Source organism: Amia ocellicauda, chromosome 3, assembly GCF_036373705.1.
Source record: "Amia ocellicauda isolate fAmiCal2 chromosome 3, fAmiCal2.hap1, whole genome shotgun sequence".
NCBI classification, from domain to species: Eukaryota; Metazoa; Chordata; class Actinopteri; order Amiiformes; family Amiidae; genus Amia; species Amia ocellicauda.
In genome coordinates this window covers 30,468,972-30,492,918 of record NC_089852.1, presented here as the reverse complement: position 1 = coordinate 30,492,918, position 23,947 = coordinate 30,468,972, and the positions used below count along the sequence as shown (strand labels likewise).

At 46.5% G+C, this 23,947-nt stretch overlaps 1 protein-coding gene across 3 annotated transcripts in view; it reads left to right on the top strand.

The window, feature by feature from the left end:
• Positions 1–23,811, top strand: part of adgrg2a (adhesion G protein-coupled receptor G2a) — a 28,595-nt gene extending 4,784 nt beyond the window's left edge. For 2 of the 3 annotated variants that reach the window (XM_066699016.1, XM_066699013.1), the window contains 41 exons: positions 674–736; positions 1,014–1,070; positions 1,205–1,267; positions 3,162–3,224; positions 3,906–3,962; positions 4,124–4,186; positions 4,852–4,908; positions 5,070–5,132; positions 5,798–5,854; positions 6,016–6,078; positions 6,744–6,800; positions 6,962–7,024; positions 7,690–7,746; positions 7,908–7,970; positions 8,636–8,692; positions 8,854–8,916; positions 9,582–9,638; positions 9,800–9,862; positions 10,528–10,584; positions 10,746–10,808; positions 13,520–13,576; positions 13,716–13,781; positions 13,873–13,938; positions 14,526–14,593; positions 14,934–14,980; positions 15,437–15,531; positions 15,813–15,921; positions 16,066–16,199; positions 16,562–16,778; positions 16,958–17,120; positions 17,338–17,520; positions 17,622–17,735; positions 17,874–17,919; positions 18,159–18,262; positions 20,395–20,519; positions 20,759–21,030; positions 21,391–21,490; positions 22,004–22,290; positions 22,477–22,578; positions 22,943–23,074; positions 23,511–23,811. In XM_066699016.1, coding sequence (XP_066555113.1) covers positions 674–736; positions 1,014–1,070; positions 1,205–1,267; positions 3,162–3,224; positions 3,906–3,962; positions 4,124–4,186; positions 4,852–4,908; positions 5,070–5,132; positions 5,798–5,854; positions 6,016–6,078; positions 6,744–6,800; positions 6,962–7,024; positions 7,690–7,746; positions 7,908–7,970; positions 8,636–8,692; positions 8,854–8,916; positions 9,582–9,638; positions 9,800–9,862; positions 10,528–10,584; positions 10,746–10,808; positions 13,520–13,576; positions 13,716–13,781; positions 13,873–13,938; positions 14,526–14,593; positions 14,934–14,980; positions 15,437–15,531; positions 15,813–15,921; positions 16,066–16,199; positions 16,562–16,778; positions 16,958–17,120; positions 17,338–17,520; positions 17,622–17,735; positions 17,874–17,919; positions 18,159–18,262; positions 20,395–20,519; positions 20,759–21,030; positions 21,391–21,490; positions 22,004–22,290; positions 22,477–22,578; positions 22,943–23,074; positions 23,511–23,620 — 3,803 coding nt within the window. In that variant the 3' untranslated portion in view covers positions 23,621–23,811. The remainder of the gene's footprint in view (positions 1–673; positions 737–1,013; positions 1,071–1,204; positions 1,268–3,161; positions 3,225–3,905; positions 3,963–4,123; positions 4,187–4,851; positions 4,909–5,069; positions 5,133–5,797; positions 5,855–6,015; positions 6,079–6,743; positions 6,801–6,961; positions 7,025–7,689; positions 7,747–7,907; positions 7,971–8,635; positions 8,693–8,853; positions 8,917–9,581; positions 9,639–9,799; positions 9,863–10,527; positions 10,585–10,745; positions 10,809–13,519; positions 13,577–13,715; positions 13,782–13,872; positions 13,939–14,525; positions 14,594–14,933; positions 14,981–15,436; positions 15,532–15,812; positions 15,922–16,065; positions 16,200–16,561; positions 16,779–16,957; positions 17,121–17,337; positions 17,521–17,621; positions 17,736–17,873; positions 17,920–18,158; positions 18,263–20,394; positions 20,520–20,758; positions 21,031–21,390; positions 21,491–22,003; positions 22,291–22,476; positions 22,579–22,942; positions 23,075–23,510) is intronic. The other variant, XM_066699014.1, reaches the window with a different exon arrangement.
• Positions 23,812–23,947: the final 136 nt, after the last annotated feature.

Sequence of the window (23,947 nt, the reverse complement as noted above, 5' to 3'; positions counted from 1 at the left end):
TTCTTCACAGCATGGGGAATTTCAATGTTTACTGATCAGTTCTGTCAATAGATGCATTTTTTTCTTTAAGCGGTTCATTTCTTTTAGAGGTTAAGGAAAGATCTGTATTTTAAATGTCTTAGAAGTTGATATGCCCTTTTTTAGCATAAGACGGTGTGGTGGAAAGTGCAATAGTAAAGTGTGATTTCCCTTTACTTTGCACATTACTGGGTTGAAGTTGAAGTTCAAAGGTTACCAGTATGGCGGTAAGTTCAGGCAGAAAGACAGACAGACAGACAACGAGTAAGTGGGCAACATTTTTATATTGAGATAAAGTAATTTTTTTAAAGTATAATCTGAATAAATTGCATCACCATTGAGTTTCTTCCAGGTAAGCCATATGCAGCAAACAGAGAAAAGCCCTCCATGCCATTCTCTCTTGGACACATCAGTCCTGTGTGGTAAAGGACTCTGATGGCTGGTTTCTTGGGGCAGGGTGGATTATGGGGAAGGGCGCGGAGGTTAAAGAATAGGGACAGTGTAGTGCTCTCAGGGTGTTCATGCAGTGAGAAGCACAAAGTCAATACAGCAGAGGTGTGTCCAGCTCTCCCTGCCTGCGAAAACTGCCCAGTGCTGGAAGCTATTCAGCAGTGACCCATGCCCCTTGTTTTGATTACACTATGTGTCATTTCAGAGTCCAGTACCACCACTGTGACTGCCAGTACATCCCAACCAGTTACTGTGAACACGACTGCAGGTACGGATTCTCTCATTATTAATATTCCTGCATTAATGTGGGGCGTCCGTGTCACTAATTTATGGAAATGTGAGATTGCGGTTCAGCCATTCACTCCCATCTGCCCTGCTCCAGCTGTTCCTCATGTCCTACCATTGGATATCCTTCAGTCCCCAGGAACAACGTGTGTCTGCTGCCTACAGAGCCGTCAGAAATCCTTCATTCTTTCTGAGTGAGAGTGAACTGAGGAGCTGTGTTGGGAGATTTCGCCCATTGTGTTGCTTTACTCTCTTTACAGGGCTGAATGTGACGACCACTCCTCCAGTAAACCAGACCGCAGTGTCACCATTCACCGGTAGGCTCCGGATGTGAATACGAGTGAGAAGCACATGTTGTTAATGCTGTGAATCCATGTTGTGAGAAGCACAAGCACGCAGGGGCCCCCAGCCTCGTGTTTCTGTAACTCTCCCCGCTGCGCTCTCATTTCAGGGTCAAACTCCACTGCCAGCGCTGCCAACACGCCCACGACACAGGGGCCCACCAACACCACGGGTAAGGAGTGAAGGTGGTCTTAGAGCTCGTTCACACTAGAGGTTTGTGTCGTATTCAGTACGGTCCGGTTTGTTTAGTTTGGGGAAGAGTGTGAACAATACATTTCCAAACAAACTCAGCATGTTTGTACACAAGACAAGTGTGACCAGCCAGCACACTGATACATTGTTTCAAAGCAACCGAACCAAAACTAGTGTGAATAGGGTGTTAGATGAACTCACTAGGGTGTGCCAGCTGATAACGATGAATAACATCTGAGACCACTATGGACTCAAATTATCACCATAAGTAACGAATTTTAAATTAAAAATATATATATATTTTTTTTGGCACTGTTTTGTCATGAGGGCGGGGCTTAGAGGGAGTCGTAGGTCATGGCTCTCCATTGATCCTTTATGTTTGAGTGACGGTTCTTCCTAACCCAATCAGTGAGCAGGCAAGCTGGTCTCAGGTGATCTCTGTGTGGGATGGGAATCAATTGTCTCGGTTTCAACAGCAGCGCCGATTCTAGCGACTCCTTAAGCATCCTGTTTGTGCATAGACCTGCAGTCAAAAGCTGGAAAATCTGCACACTGGATCCCACCACCTTCTTCAAAATATCCCCCCCCGATACAGCACTGAAACAAAACATAGGATTGACCTGCTATGTGCACAGTAACATGTTTAATATCATGTTCATATTAATGTAACCTGCAGAGCACTTTAATTCAGCTGCTCAGATAACACAGCACCTGGATGGAGCTCACATCATTTAGCAAGAGGCAATGGAGGGGCATCATATTCATTAAGAGCATGTGATGTCCCAGTTTATATTTAGGTAAGAAACACACACACACACACACATACACACACACACACATATATATATATGGGGGGGTGGTTCTAAAGACTGTAAAAGTTAAGTTAAAGATGTGTTCATTATAATTGTTCACCCCGTTCTGTATGGTTGTGTATTGGTGTTGTTATTCCCCTTTTTCTGTATGTCTGTTTCACATTTGGTCTTCCCCCCGGTGATTAAATAATTTGGCTCTTTCCACTGCCTGATCTGCCTTTATTAAGGTGGAGCATAAGTGCATGTGTGAAATGAAGAGCACGTTTACTAAATCAGTGTCTGACTCCTTGTTTTGGACCCAGAAGGGTTTTAGCAGTACCAAAACTGTTACAATAAGTAATATGTAGAAAGTGACTGTCTATAATTTTCATTAAAAACATCCTTTGTTTATAAATAAATTCCCAAAGCCACGTAGTTGCACCCCAGTCTTGTGGGTACAATCAGTGGTAAACTCATAGTGGTGACTGTCAGACCAGCTTGCCTGCTCATTGATTGGGTTAGGAAGAACCATCACTCAAACGTAAAGGACCAATGGAGAGCCATGACCTACGCCTCCCTCTAAGCCCTGCCCTCACGACAAAACTGTGCCAAAACTCGTAAACGAAATAAAAATGAGAACAAAGAAACTGGCGGCAAAAGCAAAGATTGCAGCATCGCAACCAAAGACAGGGACTTGCTTTAACATTATTTGCTTTCATTTTTTTTTTTTTGCTTTTGATATAATTATTTTTGTTTACATTTTGTTTTCGATTGTTTTATTTTTGATCTAAGCAACAATTTTTTCTCAACTTTATTTTTCTCATTTACAATATTTTTTATTTTGAATTCATTACTTATGGTGTTAATTTGAGCCCATAGACCACTCTGTGTAATCCACCCTGCCCAGAAAAAACAGACCACTCTGATGGTGGGCCCCTTGGTCACAGCACACCGGTTGTGAATGTGTGTGAGGAGCACATGTTGTAAAAGCTGTGAATCCATGTTGTGAGAAGCACAGGCACGCAGGGGCCCCCAGCCTTGTGTTTCTGTAACAGGACTCTCCCCCCTGCGCTCTCATTTCAGGGTCAAACTCCACCACCAGTGCTGCCAACACATCCACGACACAGGGGCCCACCAACACCACGGGTAAGGAGTGAAGGTGGTCTTTGATGAAATCACTTGTGTGTGACAGCTGATAACGATAAATAAAACATGAAATCACTATGTGTTATCCACCCTGCCCAGTGAAACCAGACCACTCTGATGGCTGGTTTCTTGGGGCAGGGTGGATTATGGGGAAGGGGGTGGAGGTTAAAGAATAGGGACAGTGTAGCGCTCTCAGGGTGTCCATGCAGTGAGAAGCACTAAGTCAATACAGCAGAGGTATGTCCAGCTCTCCCTGCCCATGAAAGCTGCCCAGTACTGAAAACTGGTCAGCAGGGACCTGTGTCCCTTGTTCTGACCACACTATCTGTCATTTCAGTGTCCAGTGCCACCACTGTGACTGCAAATACGTCCCATCCAGTCACTGTGAACACGACTGCAGGTCAATGACTGAAAACGCCTTTATAAATAAATAAGTTTGAGAACTGAGTATTAATTATTATAATTTATGTAAATGTGAGTTTGTGGCAAAGCCATTCACTCCCATCTGCCCTGCTCCAGATGTTCCTTATGTCCTACCATTGGATATCCTTCAGCCCCAGGAACAATGGGCATCTGCTGCCTACAGAGCCATCAGAAATCCTTCATTCTTTCTGAGTGAGAGTGAACGGAGGAGCTGTGTTGGGAGGTTGCGCCCATTGTGTTGCTTCGCTCTCTTTACAGGGCTGAATGTGACGACCACTCATCCAGTAAACCAGACTGCAGTGTCACCATTCAACGGTAAACCCCTCAGTCACAGCACACACACTCCGGTTGTGAATGCGAGTAAGAGGTGTATGTTGTGAAAGCTGTGAATCCATGTTGCGAGAAGCACAGGCATGCAGGGGCCCCCAGCCTTGTGTTTCTGTAACAGGAATCTCCCCCTTGCGCTCTCATTTCAGTGTCGAACTCCACCAGCAATGCTGCCAACACGTCCACGACACAGGAGCCCACCAACACCACGGGTAAGGAGTGAAGGTGGTCTTTGATGAACTCACCAGGGTGCGCCAGCTGATAAAGACCACTCTGAGTAATCCACCCTGCCCAGATAAACCAGACCATTCTGATGGCTGGTTTCTTGGGGCAGGGTGGATGATGGGGCAGGGCGTGGAGGTTAAAGAATAGGGACAGTGTAGCGCTCTCAGGGTGTTCATGCAGTGAGAAGCACTAAGTCAATACAGCAGAGGTATGTCCAGCTCTCCCTGCCCATGAAAGCTGCCCAGTACTGAAAACTGGTCAGCAGGGACCTGTGTCCCTTGTTCTGACCACACTATCTGTCATTTCAGTGTCCAGTGCCACCACTGTGACTGCAAATACGTCCCATCCAGTCACTGTGAACACGACTGCAGGTCAATGACTGAAAACGCCTTTATAAATAAATAAGTTTGAGAACTGAGTATTAATTATTATAATTTATGTAAATGTGAGTTTGTGGCAAAGCCATTCACTCCCATCTGCCCTGCTCCAGATGTTCCTTATGTCCTACCATTGGATATCCTTCAGCCCCAGGAACAATGGGCATCTGCTGCCTACAGAGCCATCAGAAATCCTTCATTCTTTCTGAGTGAGAGTGAACGGAGGAGCTGTGTTGGGAGGTTGCGCCCATTGTGTTGCTTCGCTCTCTTTACAGGGCTGAATGTGACGACCACTCATCCAGTAAACCAGACTGCAGTGTCACCATTCAACGGTAAACCCCTCAGTCACAGCACACACACTCCGGTTGTGAATGCGAGTAAGAGGTGTATGTTGTGAAAGCTGTGAATCCATGTTGCGAGAAGCACAGGCATGCAGGGGCCCCCAGCCTTGTGTTTCTGTAACAGGAATCTCCCCCTTGCGCTCTCATTTCAGTGTCGAACTCCACCAGCAATGCTGCCAACACGTCCACGACACAGGAGCCCACCAACACCACGGGTAAGGAGTGAAGGTGGTCTTTGATGAACTCACCAGGGTGCGCCAGCTGATAAAGACCACTCTGTGTAATCCACCCTGCCCAGATAAACCAGACCATTCTGATGGCTGGTTTCTTGGGGCAGGGTGGATGATGGGGCAGGGCGTGGAGGTTAAAGAATAGGGACAGTGTAGCGCTCTCAGGGTGTTCATGCAGTGAGAAGCACTAAGTCAATACAGCAGAGGTATGTCCAGCTCTCCCTGCCCATGAAAGCTGCCCAGTACTGAAAACTGGTCAGCAGGGACCTGTGTCCCTTGTTCTGACCACACTATCTGTCATTTCAGTGTCCAGTGCCACCACTGTGACTGCAAATACGTCCCATCCAGTCACTGTGAACACGACTGCAGGTCAATGACTGAAAACGCCTTTATAAATAAATAAGTTTGAGAACTGAGTATTAATTATTATAATTTATGTAAATGTGAGTTTGTGGCAAAGCCATTCACTCCCATCTGCCCTGCTCCAGATGTTCCTTATGTCCTACCATTGGATATCCTTCAGCCCCAGGAACAATGGGCATCTGCTGCCTACAGAGCCATCAGAAATCCTTCATTCTTTCTGAGTGAGAGTGAACGGAGGAGCTGTGTTGGGAGGTTGCGCCCATTGTGTTGCTTCGCTCTCTTTACAGGGCTGAATGTGACGACCACTCATCCAGTAAACCAGACTGCAGTGTCACCATTCAACGGTAAACCCCTCAGTCACAGCACACACACTCCGGTTGTGAATGCGAGTAAGAGGTGTATGTTGTGAAAGCTGTGAATCCATGTTGCGAGAAGCACAGGCATGCAGGGGCCCCCAGCCTTGTGTTTCTGTAACAGGAATCTCCCCCTTGCGCTCTCATTTCAGTGTCGAACTCCACCAGCAATGCTGCCAACACGTCCACGACACAGGAGCCCACCAACACCACGGGTAAGGAGTGAAGGTGGTCTTTGATGAACTCACCAGGGTGCGCCAGCTGATAAAGACCACTCTGTGTAATCCACCCTGCCCAGATAAACCAGACCATTCTGATGGCTGGTTTCTTGGGGCAGGGTGGATGATGGGGCAGGGCGTGGAGGTTAAAGAATAGGGACAGTGTAGCGCTCTCAGGGTGTCCATGCAGTGAGAAGCACTAAGTCAATACAGCAGAGGTATGTCCAGCTCTCCCTGCCCATGAAAGCTGCCCAGTACTGAAAACTGGTCAGCAGGGACCTGTGTCCCTTGTTCTGACCACACTATCTGTCATTTCAGTGTCCAGTGCCACCACTGTGACTGCAAATACGTCCCATCCAGTCACTGTGAACACGACTGCAGGTCAATGACTGAAAACGCCTTTATAAATAAATAAGTTTGAGAACTGAGTATTAATTATTATAATTTATGTAAATGTGAGTTTGTGGCAAAGCCATTCACTCCCATCTGCCCTGCTCCAGATGTTCCTTATGTCCTACCATTGGATATCCTTCAGCCCCAGGAACAATGGGCATCTGCTGCCTACAGAGCCATCAGAAATCCTTCATTCTTTCTGAGTGAGAGTGAACGGAGGAGCTGTGTTGGGAGGTTGCGCCCATTGTGTTGCTTCGCTCTCTTTACAGGGCTGAATGTGACGACCACTCATCCAGTAAACCAGACTGCAGTGTCACCATTCAACGGTAAACCCCTCAGTCACAGCACACACACTCCGGTTGTGAATGCGAGTAAGAGGTGTATGTTGTGAAAGCTGTGAATCCATGTTGCGAGAAGCACAGGCATGCAGGGGCCCCCAGCCTTGTGTTTCTGTAACAGGAATCTCCCCCTTGCGCTCTCATTTCAGTGTCGAACTCCACCAGCAATGCTGCCAACACGTCCACGACACAGGAGCCCACCAACACCACGGGTAAGGAGTGAAGGTGGTCTTTGATGAACTCACCAGGGTGCGCCAGCTGATAAAGACCACTCTGTGTAATCCACCCTGCCCAGATAAACCAGACCATTCTGATGGCTGGTTTCTTGGGGCAGGGTGGATGATGGGGCAGGGCGTGGAGGTTAAAGAATAGGGACAGTGTAGCGCTCTCAGGGTGTTCATGCAGTGAGAAGCACTAAGTCAATACAGCAGAGGTATGTCCAGCTCTCCCTGCCCATGAAAGCTGCCCAGTACTGAAAACTGGTCAGCAGGGACCTGTGTCCCTTGTTCTGACCACACTATCTGTCATTTCAGTGTCCAGTGCCACCACTGTGACTGCAAATACGTCCCATCCAGTCACTGTGAACACGACTGCAGGTCAATGACTGAAAACGCCTTTATAAATAAATAAGTTTGAGAACTGAGTATTAATTATTATAATTTATGTAAATGTGAGTTTGTGGCAAAGCCATTCACTCCCATCTGCCCTGCTCCAGATGTTCCTTATGTCCTACCATTGGATATCCTTCAGCCCCAGGAACAATGGGCATCTGCTGCCTACAGAGCCATCAGAAATCCTTCATTCTTTCTGAGTGAGAGTGAACGGAGGAGCTGTGTTGGGAGGTTGCGCCCATTGTGTTGCTTCGCTCTCTTTACAGGGCTGAATGTGACGACCACTCATCCAGTAAACCAGACTGCAGTGTCACCATTCAACGGTAAACCCCTCAGTCACAGCACACACACTCCGGTTGTGAATGCGAGTAAGAGGTGTATGTTGTGAAAGCTGTGAATCCATGTTGCGAGAAGCACAGGCATGCAGGGGCCCCCAGCCTTGTGTTTCTGTAACAGGAATCTCCCCCTTGCGCTCTCATTTCAGTGTCGAACTCCACCAGCAATGCTGCCAACACGTCCACGACACAGGAGCCCACCAACACCACGGGTAAGGAGTGAAGGTGGTCTTTGATGAACTCACCAGGGTGCGCCAGCTGATAAAGACCACTCTGTGTAATCCACCCTGCCCAGATAAACCAGACCATTCTGATGGCTGGTTTCTTGGGGCAGGGTGGATGATGGGGCAGGGCGTGGAGGTTAAAGAATAGGGACAGTGTAGCGCTCTCAGGGTGTCCATGCAGTGAGAAGCACTAAGTCAATACAGCAGAGGTATGTCCAGCTCTCCCTGCCCATGAAAGCTGCCCAGTACTGAAAACTGGTCAGCAGGGACCTGTGTCCCTTGTTCTGACCACACTATCTGTCATTTCAGTGTCCAGTGCCACCACTGTGACTGCAAATACGTCCCATCCAGTCACTGTGAACACGACTGCAGGTCAATGACTGAAAACGCCTTTATAAATAAATAAGTTTGAGAACTGAGTATTAATTATTATAATTTATGTAAATGTGAGTTTGTGGCAAAGCCATTCACTCCCATCTGCCCTGCTCCAGATGTTCCTTATGTCCTACCATTGGATATCCTTCAGCCCCAGGAACAATGGGCATCTGCTGCCTACAGAGCCATCAGAAATCCTTCATTCTTTCTGAGTGAGAGTGAACGGAGGAGCTGTGTTGGGAGGTTGCGCCCATTGTGTTGCTTCGCTCTCTTTACAGGGCTGAATGTGACGACCACTCATCCAGTAAACCAGACTGCAGTGTCACCATTCAACGGTAAACCCCTCAGTCACAGCACACACACTCCGGTTGTGAATGCGAGTAAGAGGTGTATGTTGTGAAAGCTGTGAATCCATGTTGCGAGAAGCACAGGCATGCAGGGGCCCCCAGCCTTGTGTTTCTGTAACAGGAATCTCCCCCTTGCGCTCTCATTTCAGTGTCGAACTCCACCAGCAATGCTGCCAACACGTCCACGACACAGGAGCCCACCAACACCACGGGTAAGGAGTGAAGGTGGTCTTTGATGAACTCACCAGGGTGCGCCAGCTGATAAAGACCACTCTGTGTAATCCACCCTGCCCAGATAAACCAGACCATTCTGATGGCTGGTTTCTTGGGGCAGGGTGGATGATGGGGCAGGGCGTGGAGGTTAAAGAATAGGGACAGTGTAGCGCTCTCAGGGTGTCCATGCAGTGAGAAGCACTAAGTCAATACAGCAGAGGTATGTCCAGCTCTCCCTGCCCATGAAAGCTGCCCAGTACTGAAAACTGGTCAGCAGGGACCTGTGTCCCTTGTTCTGACCACACTATCTGTCATTTCAGTGTCCAGTGCCACCACTGTGACTGCAAATACGTCCCATCCAGTCACTGTGAACACGACTGCAGGTCAATGACTGAAAACGCCTTTATAAATAAATAAGTTTGAGAACTGAGTATTAATTATTATAATTTATGTAAATGTGAGTTTGTGGCAAAGCCATTCACTCCCATCTGCCCTGCTCCAGATGTTCCTTATGTCCTACCATTGGATATCCTTCAGCCCCAGGAACAATGGGCATCTGCTGCCTACAGAGCCATCAGAAATCCTTCATTCTTTCTGAGTGAGAGTGAACGGAGGAGCTGTGTTGGGAGGTTGCGCCCATTGTGTTGCTTCGCTCTCTTTACAGGGCTGAATGTGACGACCACTCATCCAGTAAACCAGACTGCAGTGTCACCATTCAACGGTAAACCCCTCAGTCACAGCACACACACTCCGGTTGTGAATGCGAGTAAGAGGTGTATGTTGTGAAAGCTGTGAATCCATGTTGCGAGAAGCACAGGCATGCAGGGGCCCCCAGCCTTGTGTTTCTGTAACAGGAATCTCCCCCTTGCGCTCTCATTTCAGTGTCGAACTCCACCAGCAATGCTGCCAACACGTCCACGACACAGGAGCCCACCAACACCACGGGTAAGGAGTGAAGGTGGTCTTTGATGAACTCACCAGGGTGCGCCAGCTGATAAAGACCACTCTGTGTAATCCACCCTGCCCAGATAAACCAGACCATTCTGATGGCTGGTTTCTTGGGGCAGGGTGGATGATGGGGCAGGGCGTGGAGGTTAAAGAATAGGGACAGTGTAGCGCTCTCAGGGTGTCCATGCAGTGAGAAGCACTAAGTCAATACAGCAGAGGTATGTCCAGCTCTCCCTGCCCATGAAAGCTGCCCAGTACTGAAAACTGGTCAGCAGGGACCTGTGTCCCTTGTTCTGACCACACTATCTGTCATTTCAGTGTCCAGTGCCACCACTGTGACTGCAAATACGTCCCATCCAGTCACTGTGAACACGACTGCAGGTCAATGACTGAAAACGCCTTTATAAATAAATAAGTTTGAGAACTGAGTATTAATTATTATAATTTATGTAAATGTGAGTTTGTGGCAAAGCCATTCACTCCCATCTGCCCTGCTCCAGATGTTCCTTATGTCCTACCATTGGATATCCTTCAGCCCCAGGAACAATGGGCATCTGCTGCCTACAGAGCCATCAGAAATCCTTCATTCTTTCTGAGTGAGAGTGAACGGAGGAGCTGTGTTGGGAGGTTGCGCCCATTGTGTTGCTTCGCTCTCTTTACAGGGCTGAATGTGACGACCACTCATCCAGTAAACCAGACTGCAGTGTCACCATTCAACGGTAAACCCCTCAGTCACAGCACACACACTCCGGTTGTGAATGCGAGTAAGAGGTGTATGTTGTGAAAGCTGTGAATCCATGTTGTGAGAAGCACAGGCATGCAGGGGCCCCCAGCCTTGTGTTTCTGTAACAGGAATCTCCCCCTTGCGCTCTCATTTCAGTGTCGAACTCCACCAGCAATGCTGCCAACACGTCCACGACACAGGAGCCCACCAACACCACGGGTAAGGAGTGAAGGTGGTCTTTGATGAACTCACCAGGGTGCGCCAGCTGATAAAGACCACTCTGTGTAATCCACCCTGCCCAGATAAACCAGACCATTCTGATGGCTGGTTTCTTGGGGCAGGGTGGATGATGGGGCAGGGCGTGGAGGTTAAAGAATAGGGACAGTGTAGCGCTCTCAGGGTGTTCATGCAGTGAGAAGCACTAAGTCAATACAGCAGAGGTATGTCCAGCTCTCCCTGCCCATGAAAGCTGCCCAGTACTGAAAACTGGTCAGCAGGGACCTGTGTCCCTTGTTCTGACCACACTATCTGTCATTTAATTGTCCAGTGCCACAACTGTGACTGCAAATATGTCAAAAAAATAAAGAGCATATGTGCCGGCATAATCAAAGAGGTGGTGGGTTAGTGTGACATCCTCTAGGACCAAAGGAAAGGATCCAAGTTCAGGCTTTACAGTTGAAACAGATAATCCAATAAGGGCAAAACGAGAGAGCATAAACAGGGACAGTCCAGGTCAAACAATCAAGCAAACAGGCTAGTAGGGAGATCCGAAAGGGGTAAACGTGAGAAGGAAGCAAGAGGTCAAAAATACACAGGAAGGCAATCAAGAAACAAGGCTTAGAATTGATCCAGGAGAGAATGCAAGACTTCATGATGAATCTAGGAAACAGAGGGGTTTAAGTACTGTGAAGGAGAGAGGGATTGAACAAGGTGAATGAAGGATTGACCAATGATAGGAGAAGAGGACAGAACAGGTGCACCTGGTAGGGAATAATGTGGAAAGACTGGTTTGACTGGACAAAGGAAAGGAGAAGCACTAAACTAGTATTTGGGAGAGAGAGACCTCTGGTGGTGAACTAAGGTGGAAGCAGGGGAGACTGTGACTGGTAGCATTATATGTCAGAAATGACATTGAGGCAGAAGAACTCAAATTAGATCCTGCTAACAAAATTGAATCTTTGTGTGTTACATTTTTGAATAAAAGATCCGGAGGGTTAGTGGTAGGAGTGTGTTACAGACCACCCAACTCAGATATTCAGAAAGATGTTGCATTGTACAGTGTAATCAGGACTGCATGTAGCAAGGATGTGGCTGTTATAATGGGGGATTTCAATTTCCCAAACTTAGACTGGGAAAGCCCTGTTGGGACTACAGAAGCAGAAATCGAAATGGTTGAGATGGTAAATGACTGCTTTCTAACTCAATCTGTCAGGGAACCAACCAGAGATAGCACATACATTGACTTGATCTTTTCAAATGACCAAGACAGAGTCAGAGGGACACTAGTTAGAGAACCAATGCTGAACTTTGATCACAATATGGTTAGCTTTGAGGCATTCTTTTAAACAACAAGGAGCAAGTCTAAAACAATGGTCTACAATTTTAGAAAAGCAAACCTTGAAGGTATGAGGCGGCACTTAGAAGAGTTAGACTGGGGCACACAGAATACAGATTCAGATGAAAATGGATGGTTATATTTCAAGAATATACTACTAGAAGCCCAGGAGAAATCTGTACCAAAACTTAGCAAATTGAGGACCAAAAAACATTGTCCAAAATGGTTTAATAGAAGTATCCAAAAAAAATATAAAGCGAAAGAAAATGTTGTATATTGCATACAAAAAGGCTAGAGACAAAACGAAATACAAAGAATATATATAATATGATATACTTGGATTTTCAGAAAGCTTTTGATAAGGTTCCACACCAAAGACTGGTCCTAAACTTGGAAGCCATAGGCATTCAGGGTAATGTAAGTAGATGGATTATGAACTGGTTGATGTATAGGAAACAGAGGGTGTCGATTAGAGGAGTTGCTTCTAACTGGAGTGAGGTTGTTAGTGGAGTTCCACAGGGATCAGTACTAGGACCTTTGCTTTTTCTAATTTATATTAATGATCTGGACTCTGGGATAGTAAGTAAACTTGTCAAATTTGCAGATGATACTAAAATAGGTGGCTCAGCACATAAAATATAGGCAGCACAGGTTATTCAGAGGGACTTAGATAATATTCAGTTCAGAGGCGAGCAACCAGACTTATTCCAGGTTTGAAGGGAATGTCATACTGAGAGACTTAGGGAACTGAACATTTTCTCCCTGGAACAGAGAAGACAATATTGTGATTCAAGTCTTCAAAATCATGAAGAGCATTGACCACATCAAACCAGAGGAGCTTTTCCAGATCAGCAGGGACACACGCACCCGGGGACACAAATGGAAATTGTGCTTCAAGGCATTCAAAATGGAAAACAGGAGACACTTCTTCACACAATTTGGAACAAACTCCCCAGCGATGTGGTTGAAGCTGAAAACTTGGGAACATTCAAAAATAGACTGGATAAGATCCTTGGATCACTTAGTTATTAATGGACACCAGACGAGCACAATGGGTCGAATGGCCTCCTCTCGTTTGTAAACTTTCTTATGTTCTTATGTTCTTATTTACTTTGTCCTGTGGAGTAGTTTGAGAACTGAGTATTAATTATTGTAATTTATGTAAATGTGAGATTGCGGCAAAGCCATTCACTCCCATCTGCCCTGCTCCAGATGTTCCTTATGTCCTACCATTGGATATCCTTCAGCCCCCAGGAACAACGTGTGTCTGCTGCCTACAGATCCATCAGAAATCCTTCTTTCTTTCTGAGTGAGAGTGAACGGAGGAGCTGTGTTGGGAGGTTGCGCCCATTGTGTTGCTTTGCTCTCTTTGCAGGGCTGAATGCGATGACCACTCATCCATTAAACCAGACCGCAGTGTCGCCATTCAACGGTAGGCCCCTCAGTCAGAGCACACATGCTCCGGTTGTGAATGTGTGTGAGGAGTGCATGTTGTGAGAAGCACAGGCACACAGGGGTCCCCAGCCTTGTGTTTCTGTAACAGGACTCTCCCCTTTGTGCTCTCATTTCAGTGTTGAACTCCACCACCAGCAATGCTGCCTACCCGTCTACGACACAGGGGCCCACCAACACCACGGGTAAGGAGTGAATGTGGTCTTTGATTAACTCACCGGGGTGCGCCAGCTGATAAAGATGATTAAAACCTGAGACCACTCTGTGTTTTTGCAGGTTTTTTACCAAGCACAACACAGGAGAAACCTGGGTGTAATCTTACTGGCTTCTGCAACAGCACAGGTCAGTATCTGCCCCCTTCGTCGCTGTGTTGGGTGTGTTGGCTGTGTTGCGTGTCGGGTGTGTCGGCTGACACCGGGCCTTTGGCTTTAAGTGTAACTCAGATGCTCAGATGTTCGACAATGTCAGACACAGCCGATCTCCTGCACTGGACTGCCCTTTGCCTGTGGTTTGATGGTCAGGAACGTTTCCTAACTACAGCTCGGTCAAACTCAAGACAGGTTGAAAGAGCTGAAAACACATCTCTCACCTCCCTTTCACCGCTCTCTTATTTATTGCTCTCCGACTGTTATGCCTTGTTCTGGTACTTTAGACTGTTATAGCAAAACTCACCAGTGCCCTTAGCAAACTCGACTGCTGGTGAGTGTGAGTGTTGAAGAAGTGAGAGCAGGAATCCCACTGTGTCTGCGCCTATGGTGTGGCATCTGATGAAAGACACCGAAACTGATCGGCACTCGGGATAGAGGCATCCTACTGATAGAACCCGTTCCATGTCTCAGCCAGACCAGAAGAAACAGAAAAGCACTATTAATTCACAACTCACCTTGTGGCACGCAAGTCTTTTCATGTACCCTCTGCATATATTCCAGGCGTATACTACAGGGTGGAGATTCAAGTCAATGACACAACCCTCAGCCCGGAAGAAATCCAGGAACTGGTAAGTGCACTTGAGAACTACTGACATACACTGCATAGCAATTGTCATCTGTTATCATCCCTTGATGATGAATCTTTCCTCTGCCATTCACATATGCACTGCCTCTGTGTGACTGTGTGACTGTATGAATGTGTGTCTGTGTGACTGTGTGTCTACATGAATGTTTTTCTGCATGTCTGTGTGACTGTGTGTGTGACAGTGTGTCTGTGTGACTGTATGTGTGTGTGACAGTGCGTCTGTGTGACTGTGTGTCTGCATGAATGTTTTTCTGCATGTCTGTGTGTCTGTGTAACCATTGGACATAGCAGTGCTGCAGCTGACTGCTCTTGTCTGTCCACAGGTCATCCAGCCTGGCCCTGTCTGTCACACCTCCAATGGCACCAGACTGTACGTCACAAGGCCCTGGCCCCTTCACACTTCCCTCCTCCCTTGCTGTCTTCATATCAAGAGCTCCTGGGCTGTGTCTGGGGTTGGGGTTGAGGTTTGGGGTTTGGGGTAGTCAGGGGGAAGATTCAGGGTGTAAAGTAAGATGTTTGGATACCCCAGGAGACTCTTCTTATGCTTAAGACTAGTTCAAAGTCAGATTGTTTTTCCCTTTATGGGCCGAATTGCCTTTTTCACTACGAGAGCACTATCCAGGAGGAGAAGCAGATGTTCCTGAACTGCATACTTATACTAACTTACGTCAGCATTTAAAGTAGATCAGTGACACAACAATATTTGTAATGTTACACAATGTTAATGAGAATGGATGGATAGATGGATATTGCTGGTTTAATGCAGACTGAATACTAATAACAATAATGTGATTTCTAAATGTGCTTTCCCCCACTTCCCCCTCAGTGTGCGCTGTGACATTGTATTAAAGCTGAACAAGACCTGGGACCTGTGCTTCATCACCAGCAACATCACCTCTGGTTCACCTGTTAGCCAAATAGGTGAGTTTGCCTTTTCAGTGGCATGTTTGCCTGCCAGTTACTGCAAATCATGCTCAAGCCGTGGGTGAAACTTTCTTAGCTAGTCGTGGTTTTACTCTGAGTGAAATTGTGTACTGCATTTCCTCTACTTGTATTTAATATGACGTTAATACAGCACAAAGACAACAATAATAATACTAATAAGATTTACATTGCTAAAAGAGTGGACTGAGCTGTAAATTAGAAAGTTCTTGTTGATGATGTTTGGTTTGTTTGTGTGTTTGTTTGTTTGTCATTCACAGCCATAAGAAGCTGGCAACTTACAAATGTGTCAGAGTTGCCTCCAGTCTTGTCCTTTCTTCATAATTATGCTCAAATGTGTGACAGAGAAACCCTGTATACATTGTCCTGGTGAGTTACAAGGGCTCGCAGTGCCTCCAGCTCCCCTCTGTGCTGTTCGCCGACACCGTGACCATTCATTCTGTGGTTATGCAGATTCTGAAGGCTGTTCTGTCATTATAACCAGGGTCTCCCCTGTGTCTCCTTCCTCAACAGTGACCGGGAAATCAGTGCTTTAAACTGCACAGTCCTCACCAATCACACAAGCTCATTCAATTACACAATGTCTTCCACAACAAGCCACCCCCCCAGCGCTAACACCACCACCACCACCAACGCCACCACCACAGGTAATCCTCAGAGCTGTGTCCACCTCAGTGTCCTCCGGCTGTCTCGGCAGCAGCGTTGCCTCCAGCCCGTCCATGAAACGAAATCAAATTGACAGGGAAAAACAGACCTCTACAACTGAGCTTCATTGTCAGGGTTCAGGGCACTTCTGTGCTGCGATATCATTAGTAAAATGAATAAAAGCAAAGACCAGGTTTCACACTGGTGAAGTTTCTTTTCAAAGTCCTTGTCTTGGGTTTTGAATTATGTTTTTAAATTCACATCAATATATCAAGCCCAATCAGAGATCAAATGCAATGAGTCGTCATGTGCTGTGTAACAGATGAGCTGTATCTTGAACTGCACGATCTTCCCTGTCCTCCAGCTGTGGACGGTGCACTGAGCGATGTGAACAACCTCCTAAAAAACACCAGCAACGTGTCTTCTCTGAATGCGGCCGAGATTGAGAGCCTGGTGAACAAGCTGGTCGCCCTGGTGAACCATACACCTAACATCAGCCAGGATCTTGGCCACGTGGTGGTGGACGTGGTCAGCAACCTTCTCAACGCCTCGGCAGAAAACCTGGCTTCCTCCTCCTCTAAGTAATCAGCTTTCATGTACCGTTGCTCACACCAGGACAGCCTCGGTCCAGTTAGCTATAGTGAATCTAGAGCCCCCCTATCAATGTGGTATGCCACAGTAAGGTGCAGTTAAATCTCTGTAAAGCATGGAGGGGCATAGTATTCTATATCATGATACATACCGTCTGTCCTATTGTTAGGCTCATGGGAGTGGTGGACTCAGTGGGCCTGAAGCTGTTCCTGGACCCCAGCACTGACTTCACAACCCTGAATTCCACGTCTCTGGCTCTGGCCGTGCAGAGGGTCAACAGCAGCAACTTCAAAGAGATTTCCTTCTCCATCGCAGACCCCACCAACCTGCAGGTACACTGCCCTGCCAGGCCAGGGCTTTAAGGCATAGTTAAAGATGACCTGTGAGGAGAAGCACAACTCTGCTATCTGCTATACTTGCGTTAGCAAGATACTTTTTGTGTAGCTAGTGTTGACACTGCCGCTGTGATTGTGTGCAGTGCGGACAGAGAGACAGGTGGAATCAGGCTGTCTTGTGTTGTTTCTCTGATGTGTGTGTGACGATCTACAGGTCAGCGTGACAGGCCAGGCCACCACCAGAGTGAGGAGAGACGGGGAGGGTGATGTCCGCAGCTCCACGACGGCCGCCTCCATCACCTTGCCTGCCTCCCTGATGAGCAGCCTGTCTAGCGAGGAGCACAAGCTGGCCTCCAGGGTGCAGTTCCAGTTTTTCCAGAAGAGCACTCTCTTTGGGGTATATACGCATGCCTGTTTTAACCCCCCCCCCACACCATTTGTACTGGTGTCTTTATCAGTGGTTAAATGCTGTCATTTCATTGTATCACATCCTTGCAGGGAGACTCCAATTCACTGAACAGTTACGTCCTCGGGACGAGCGTAGCCAACCTGTCGCTGAGTGGGCTAAGAGACAACGTCACTTTCACCCTCAGGAATCTCAAGCCCCCAACAGTAAGTCATGGTTACCTGCTAAATAACATCCCCCCACCACCACCACCCCCACCACCACCACCCCCAAACACACACACATTCCTCCTCCTGCCAGTAGTCAGGAACAGGCCCAATGACCCCAGCACTGTCTGTTTGCAGGAGAACGACAGTGTCAAGTGCATGTTCTGGGATCTCACAAAGAATGGTCAGTATCACTTCCTCACTCCCCTTTCCCAGTCCCTGTGGTTCTCCAGCAAAGACACTGCAAGTGCACAGTGGAGAATGAGAACTGATAGTAACTCCACTGAGAAACTCTCAATATATTTATTTCACTTATTTTTCATGTTTATACTGGGTAATTCCTCTGTAAGAACACATTCACAAAACTGTGCTCAGAGGTGGCCCATGCTGCTGTCTTGTTTAACAAGTTCTCGTGTTCTGTAGGAGGAAAGGGGGGCTGGAATGAAAAAGGCTGCACTGTGGCCAACTGGACAGCTGAAGAAACCATCTGCAGCTGTAACCATCTCACAAGCTTTGGAGTTCTTTTGGTGAGAATACATTCCTGTCTGTGTTTGTTTGAAATAAAGATCTGGTCTGTTTTTATAGAAACACATAGAACAATGCCAGGTTGTGTATACAGAAATGAACAAATTTAAACAAAAGCAAAAAAAAAAACTGTCAAAAGAAAATATGTTGACAGATTTGTCACCCATCTGTATACACTCACCTAAAAGATTATTAGGAACACCTGTTCAATTTCTCATTAATGCAATTATCTAACCAACCAATCACATGGCAGTTGCTTCAATGCATTTAGGGGTGTGGTCCTGGTCAAGACAATCTCCTGAACTCCAAACTGAATGTCTGAATGGGAAAGAAAGGTGATTTAAGCAATTTTGAGCATGGCATGGTTGTTGGTGCCAGACGGGCCGGTCTGAGTATTTCACAATCTGCTCAGTTACTGGGATTTTCACGCACAACCATTTCTAGGGTTTACAAAGAATGGTGTGAAAAGGGAAAAACATCCAGTATGCGGCAGTCCTGTGGGCGAAAATGCCTTGTTGATGCTAGAGGTCAGAGGAGAATGGGCCGACTGATTCAAGCTGATAGAAGAGCAACTTTGACTGAAATAACCACTCGTTACAACCGAGGTATGCAGCAAAGCATTTGTGAAGCCACAACACGTACAACCTTGAGGCGGATGGGCTACAACAGCAGAAGACCCCACCGGGTACCACTCATCTCCACTACAAATAGGAAAAAGAGGCTACAATTTGCACAAGCTCACCAAAATTGGACAGTTGAAGACTGGAAAAATGTTGCCTGGTCTGATGAGTCTCGATTTCTGTTGAGACATTCAGATGGTAGAGTCAGAATTTGGCGTAAACAGAATGAGAACATGGATCCATCATGCCTTGTTACCACTGTGCAGGCTGGTGGTGGTGTAATGGTGTGGGGGATGTTTTCTTGGCACACTTTAGGCCCCTTAGTGCCAATTGGGCATCGTTTAAATGCCACGGCCTACCTGAGCATTGTTTCTGACCATGTCCATCCCTTTATGACCACCATGTACCCATCCTCTGATGGCTACTTCCAGCAGGATAATGCACCATGTCACAAAGGTTGAATCATTTCAAATTGGTTTCTTGAACATGACAATGAGTTCACTGTACTAAACTGGCCCCCACAGTCACCAGATCTCAACCCAATAGAGCATCTTTGGGATGTGGTAGAACGGGAGCTTCGTGCCCTGGATGTGCATCCCACAAATCTCCATCAACTGCAAGATGCTATCCTATCAATATGGGCCAACATTTCTAAAGAATGCTTTCAGCACCTTGTTGAATCAATGCCACGTAGAATTAAGGCAGTTCTGAAGGCGAAAGGGGGTCAAACACAGTATTAGTATGGTGTTCCTAATAATCCTTTAGGTGAGTGTATATATATATATATACAGATGGGTGACAAATTAAAGGACTGGAGGGATGAACACCATTCTTCCAAAAGATATTCCCTCATTTGGGGTTTTGATGATGGTGGTGGAGAGCGCTGTCTTACACGTCAGTCCAAAATCTCCCACTGGTGTTCAATTGGGTTGAGATCTGGTGACATAGCATAATATTCACATTATTTTCATACTCATCACACCATTCAGTGAGCCCTCATGCCCTGTGGATGGGGGATCCTGGAAGAGATTATATATAAAAGTGTATAAAAGTGTATGTATATATAATTTTATTTCTATATCTCTGAACATGTAGTGCTATCCTCTTTAAAATGTGCAAATAATAAGATTATATTGTCAGTATAGTTAGTATTTCACACTAACTTTGAATTTAATGGAGTGGACTTTAGACTGTGTGTATAATCAATATATAAATGACGTACTTCATACATACATACATACATGTTTGAAGCATGGCCATCTGAAATACTGAGACTTTTCTGTCCAGACTCAGCACATTGATACTGCACTAAATCTTACACTAAATGGTTCCTATATCAGCATGCACAATGTTCTGCATTGCCTTGTTGCTACAGCTTAGATTCCCTTTCCTGAAACCTCCAGTGCAGCTGCCTGCTTGTTATTTATCCCACAAGGCAAATTATTAGCACTACCAGAGTGTGCTAATATTTTGCTTTAATCTGCACTGCCTCGCTTTTGCTCTTCTCCCTGCAGAATCTGCAGGAGCAGGTGGAGTCGGACCCCAATAATGTACTCATCCTCACCTTTATCAGTTTCATTGGCTGTGGAATCTCTGCCATCTTCCTCTCCATCACACTGATGACCTACATCATCTTCGAGTAAGTTGCTGCCCAAGGCCACGATAAGCAGGGCTCTCCAGACGGCCAGGTGGAGACCCTCAGGAGACGTACCCATGTAGGGAGCTATTTTGCTGGTGGATGAGGTGTTTTGTGTTGCCTATGGGCAGACACCATCAGGCTGTCTGCAGCCTGCAGCACGAGTCTGTAGCCAGGTCTCGGTGGTGCGAGAGAGCGTGTACGACTAGGCCTGCTTGACCTGTGTCCTCCTACCTTGCTAGGAAGCTGCGTAAGGACTACCCCTCAAAGATCCTGATGCACCTGTGCACAGCCCTACTGCTGCTCAACATGGTGTTCCTGTTAGACTCCTGGCTGGCGCTGTACAGCAACGCCATCGGCCTCTGCATCTCTGTCGCCTTCTTCCTGCACTACTTCCTGCTCGTCTCCTTCACCTGGATGGGCCTGGAGGCCTTTCACATGTACCTGGCCCTGGTGAAGGTCTTCAACACCTACACGAGGAAATACATACTGAAGCTCTCCCTTGTGGGCTGGGGTGAGCTGTGGATCTTTCTGGCTCGGTGAACGAGATGAGGGGGTGCTGCCACTGCTTGCTGCAGGCCTTCAGGGCAGTTTGAGCTCTCACTGTAAACTCAGCTCAGTCGGCCCTGCCGAATTCATTGTTTATGGTCGTTAGGTGCAAAAGCATTAGAGAGAAGAAAAGGCTTTTTTTTTAGCTCTCAGAGAACACTGCCCTGGAAAATTCACACACTGCTGTGGCTGCAGTAGTTTTTCATTATGAAACTTGAAGCTCAGCAGTTTATAAAATTGAATACAACTCAGCCTGTTTTATGGCTTCCCCTCTTCATAATGAACCACTCTCTGTTTAGTCACTTCTTCCTCTTCCTCTCTTCAGGTGCCCCTCTGATTGTGGTCATTATTGTTATTGCTGTCAACAAAAACTTCTATGGGCTCGGACACTATGGAAAATTCCCAAATGGTGCAACGGATGATTTGTAAGTTGATTTTTAAGATCATGCATCTCCCCTTCCCCCCAGCCATGACCTTTGGAGCATGTGGCAAACACAATGTCTGAACTGTCCCATGTTACCGTACTATTGGGGGATGTTATGAGAGCTCACCATGGCATCCCAATCCATAATAATGAGACACAGTAAAGTACAGACAGTGAAAGGGAATGGAGATTACAATTATTCTGGAAAAAGAAAAATAGAGCCGATTTAGGGTGAACTGGGTTAATTGGAACTCTGGAGCATGGTGGACAAATCAGCCCATCAGCTCTGGCCTCGGCCAGTGCACAGGCCGGCCCCAGTTATTTCCATTTTCATGCAATTTAAATAAAATAAATAAATAAAATAGATACACAGAATAAATAAAAAATATAGGGAGATGGGAAGTCAGACGAACACACAGATGGTCAGACGAGTTGATTAGGTTTTCCTGTGCAAACAGACAGACAGACAAGACAGACAGAGACACTCACGCGGGCCTCTCTCTCTGCCCCGCAGCTGCTGGATCCAGAAAGAAACGGTGTTCTACGGGTCAGTGGTGGTGTACTTCTGCCTGGTGTTCCTGCTCAACCTGTCCATGTTCATCACCGTCATGGTGCAGCTGTGCCGGATCAAGCGGCAGAGTCCCCACAGCTCGCGCCAACACAGCACCACCACGAGCAGCCTGCGCAGTGCAGTCAGCCTCACATTCCTGCTGGGCCTCACCTGGGGCTTTGCCTTCTTCGCCTGGGGCCCCGTCAACCTGCCTTTCATGTACCTGTTCGCCATCTTCAACACCCTGCAAGGTAACCCCCCACCCTCCCATCCTCCCATCCTCCCATCCCCCCATCCCCTCTCCTCACATCATCTTTCCTACCTTGATGTGTGATTATAGAGACGAAACTAACTAGCATACTCTTTTTGAAATAATAACATTTACGATAATAATTTCAATGTTTCATTATATTTTTTCCATGATGTTTTTCTTGCAGGGTTTTTCATTTTCATTTTCCACTGCGCCTTGAAAGAAAACGTCCGCAAAGAGTGGAGAGCACACCTGTGCTGTGGGAAACTGCGGACGGCGGAGAATGAAGGTACGGCCTGCCTTCCTTGCCTGGAAACGCAGAGAGAGCCTTTGTGTTAGTAAGAAACGGAGACACCATCTAGTGTAGGTGTCTGACTGGGTCGGTAGTACTAGAGACCTGAATTCACAAGTAGCCAGTGGCATTTTGTTTTAGATAGGTATGAGAATTGGGAAACCAAATTCTCTGTTGAGTTTAGAAATGTCTGTGTGAGATACCATCTACCATACCGTGTTTTTTGTATTGAACTGTGTATGTTTATGACAGTCAGTGTCACACAGCTTGCATCTTTCATTAGACAGGCAGACAGGTAGACAGATTTCTAGGCCTCAGACCCACCTGTGCTCAGTGTTGATGTATTGCCATACTGTCTCAGACTGGAGCCAGACAGCTTTGCAGAAGACGAGGAAGCAGCCCGTGACGGGGGGTGCCTCCTTTCACTCCTCCGACTCCACCAACTCCACCTCCTTCCTCGTGAGCGACAGCAGCGGCCCGAGCAATGAGTTTGGTCAGTGTGGCTTCCCAGTTTGTGTTTTATTCATTTCTTTACCGCTTTTCATTAAAGTGCAAGACATGGGTTGGATAATAGCCAGAGCACCAACCCTAGTCAAAATCAAAATCTGAAACCCCAACCAGTAAGAACATAATCTTCCCACTAACAGAACGGTCTTTACTAGGTAATCTAACACAAAGCCCCACCCTAGTCCCATCCTTAAAACCCAAATCTGCCATGGTTAGTGTTAAAGGAGCAAGTGTCAGGGATCTGTTTCTATTCCTGAAACAAAGACCGGATGAGTGGTGGATTGGACAACCCAAATTGTGTGACATCATCTGCTCTATTAAGATTGTCCTAAAGTTAATGTCTGAATGGTTAAGTTCTCTCCTACCCCAGCTAAACAAGATAATCAATCAGTCATTCATAAATCAATGTTCTGTATATCCAGTAGGTAACCCCTATGAAAACATTGCCATCGCACCACTGACTGACCCCAACTTTGACGTTCTGCTGAATGAGGTTTTCAACAACAGAGCGATGCAGAAAAAAGAACATTGATTCTGGAGCAAAGGGACAGATGGACAGACAGACTTCATCAAGGCTATTCTATGTTACGAAGAATACTGACAAGAGTGCTGCTGCACCGTTTATGTTTACAAAGAACAAATTGTTTTATTTTTGTTTCTTGGCTACAAGAGTGTTGCTATATTTAACATATGTATAATATATATGAATAGGTTTGTCTCAGATACAGGTGCTTGTAATATCCACGTATCCCTACTAACATAGTAGTGATATGTTTTTTCTATATCTATATATTTATGTGTAAAAATATGTTCAAAGTCAAGCTTCTTGTGACTGTAAAATATGAATATTTTTATAACT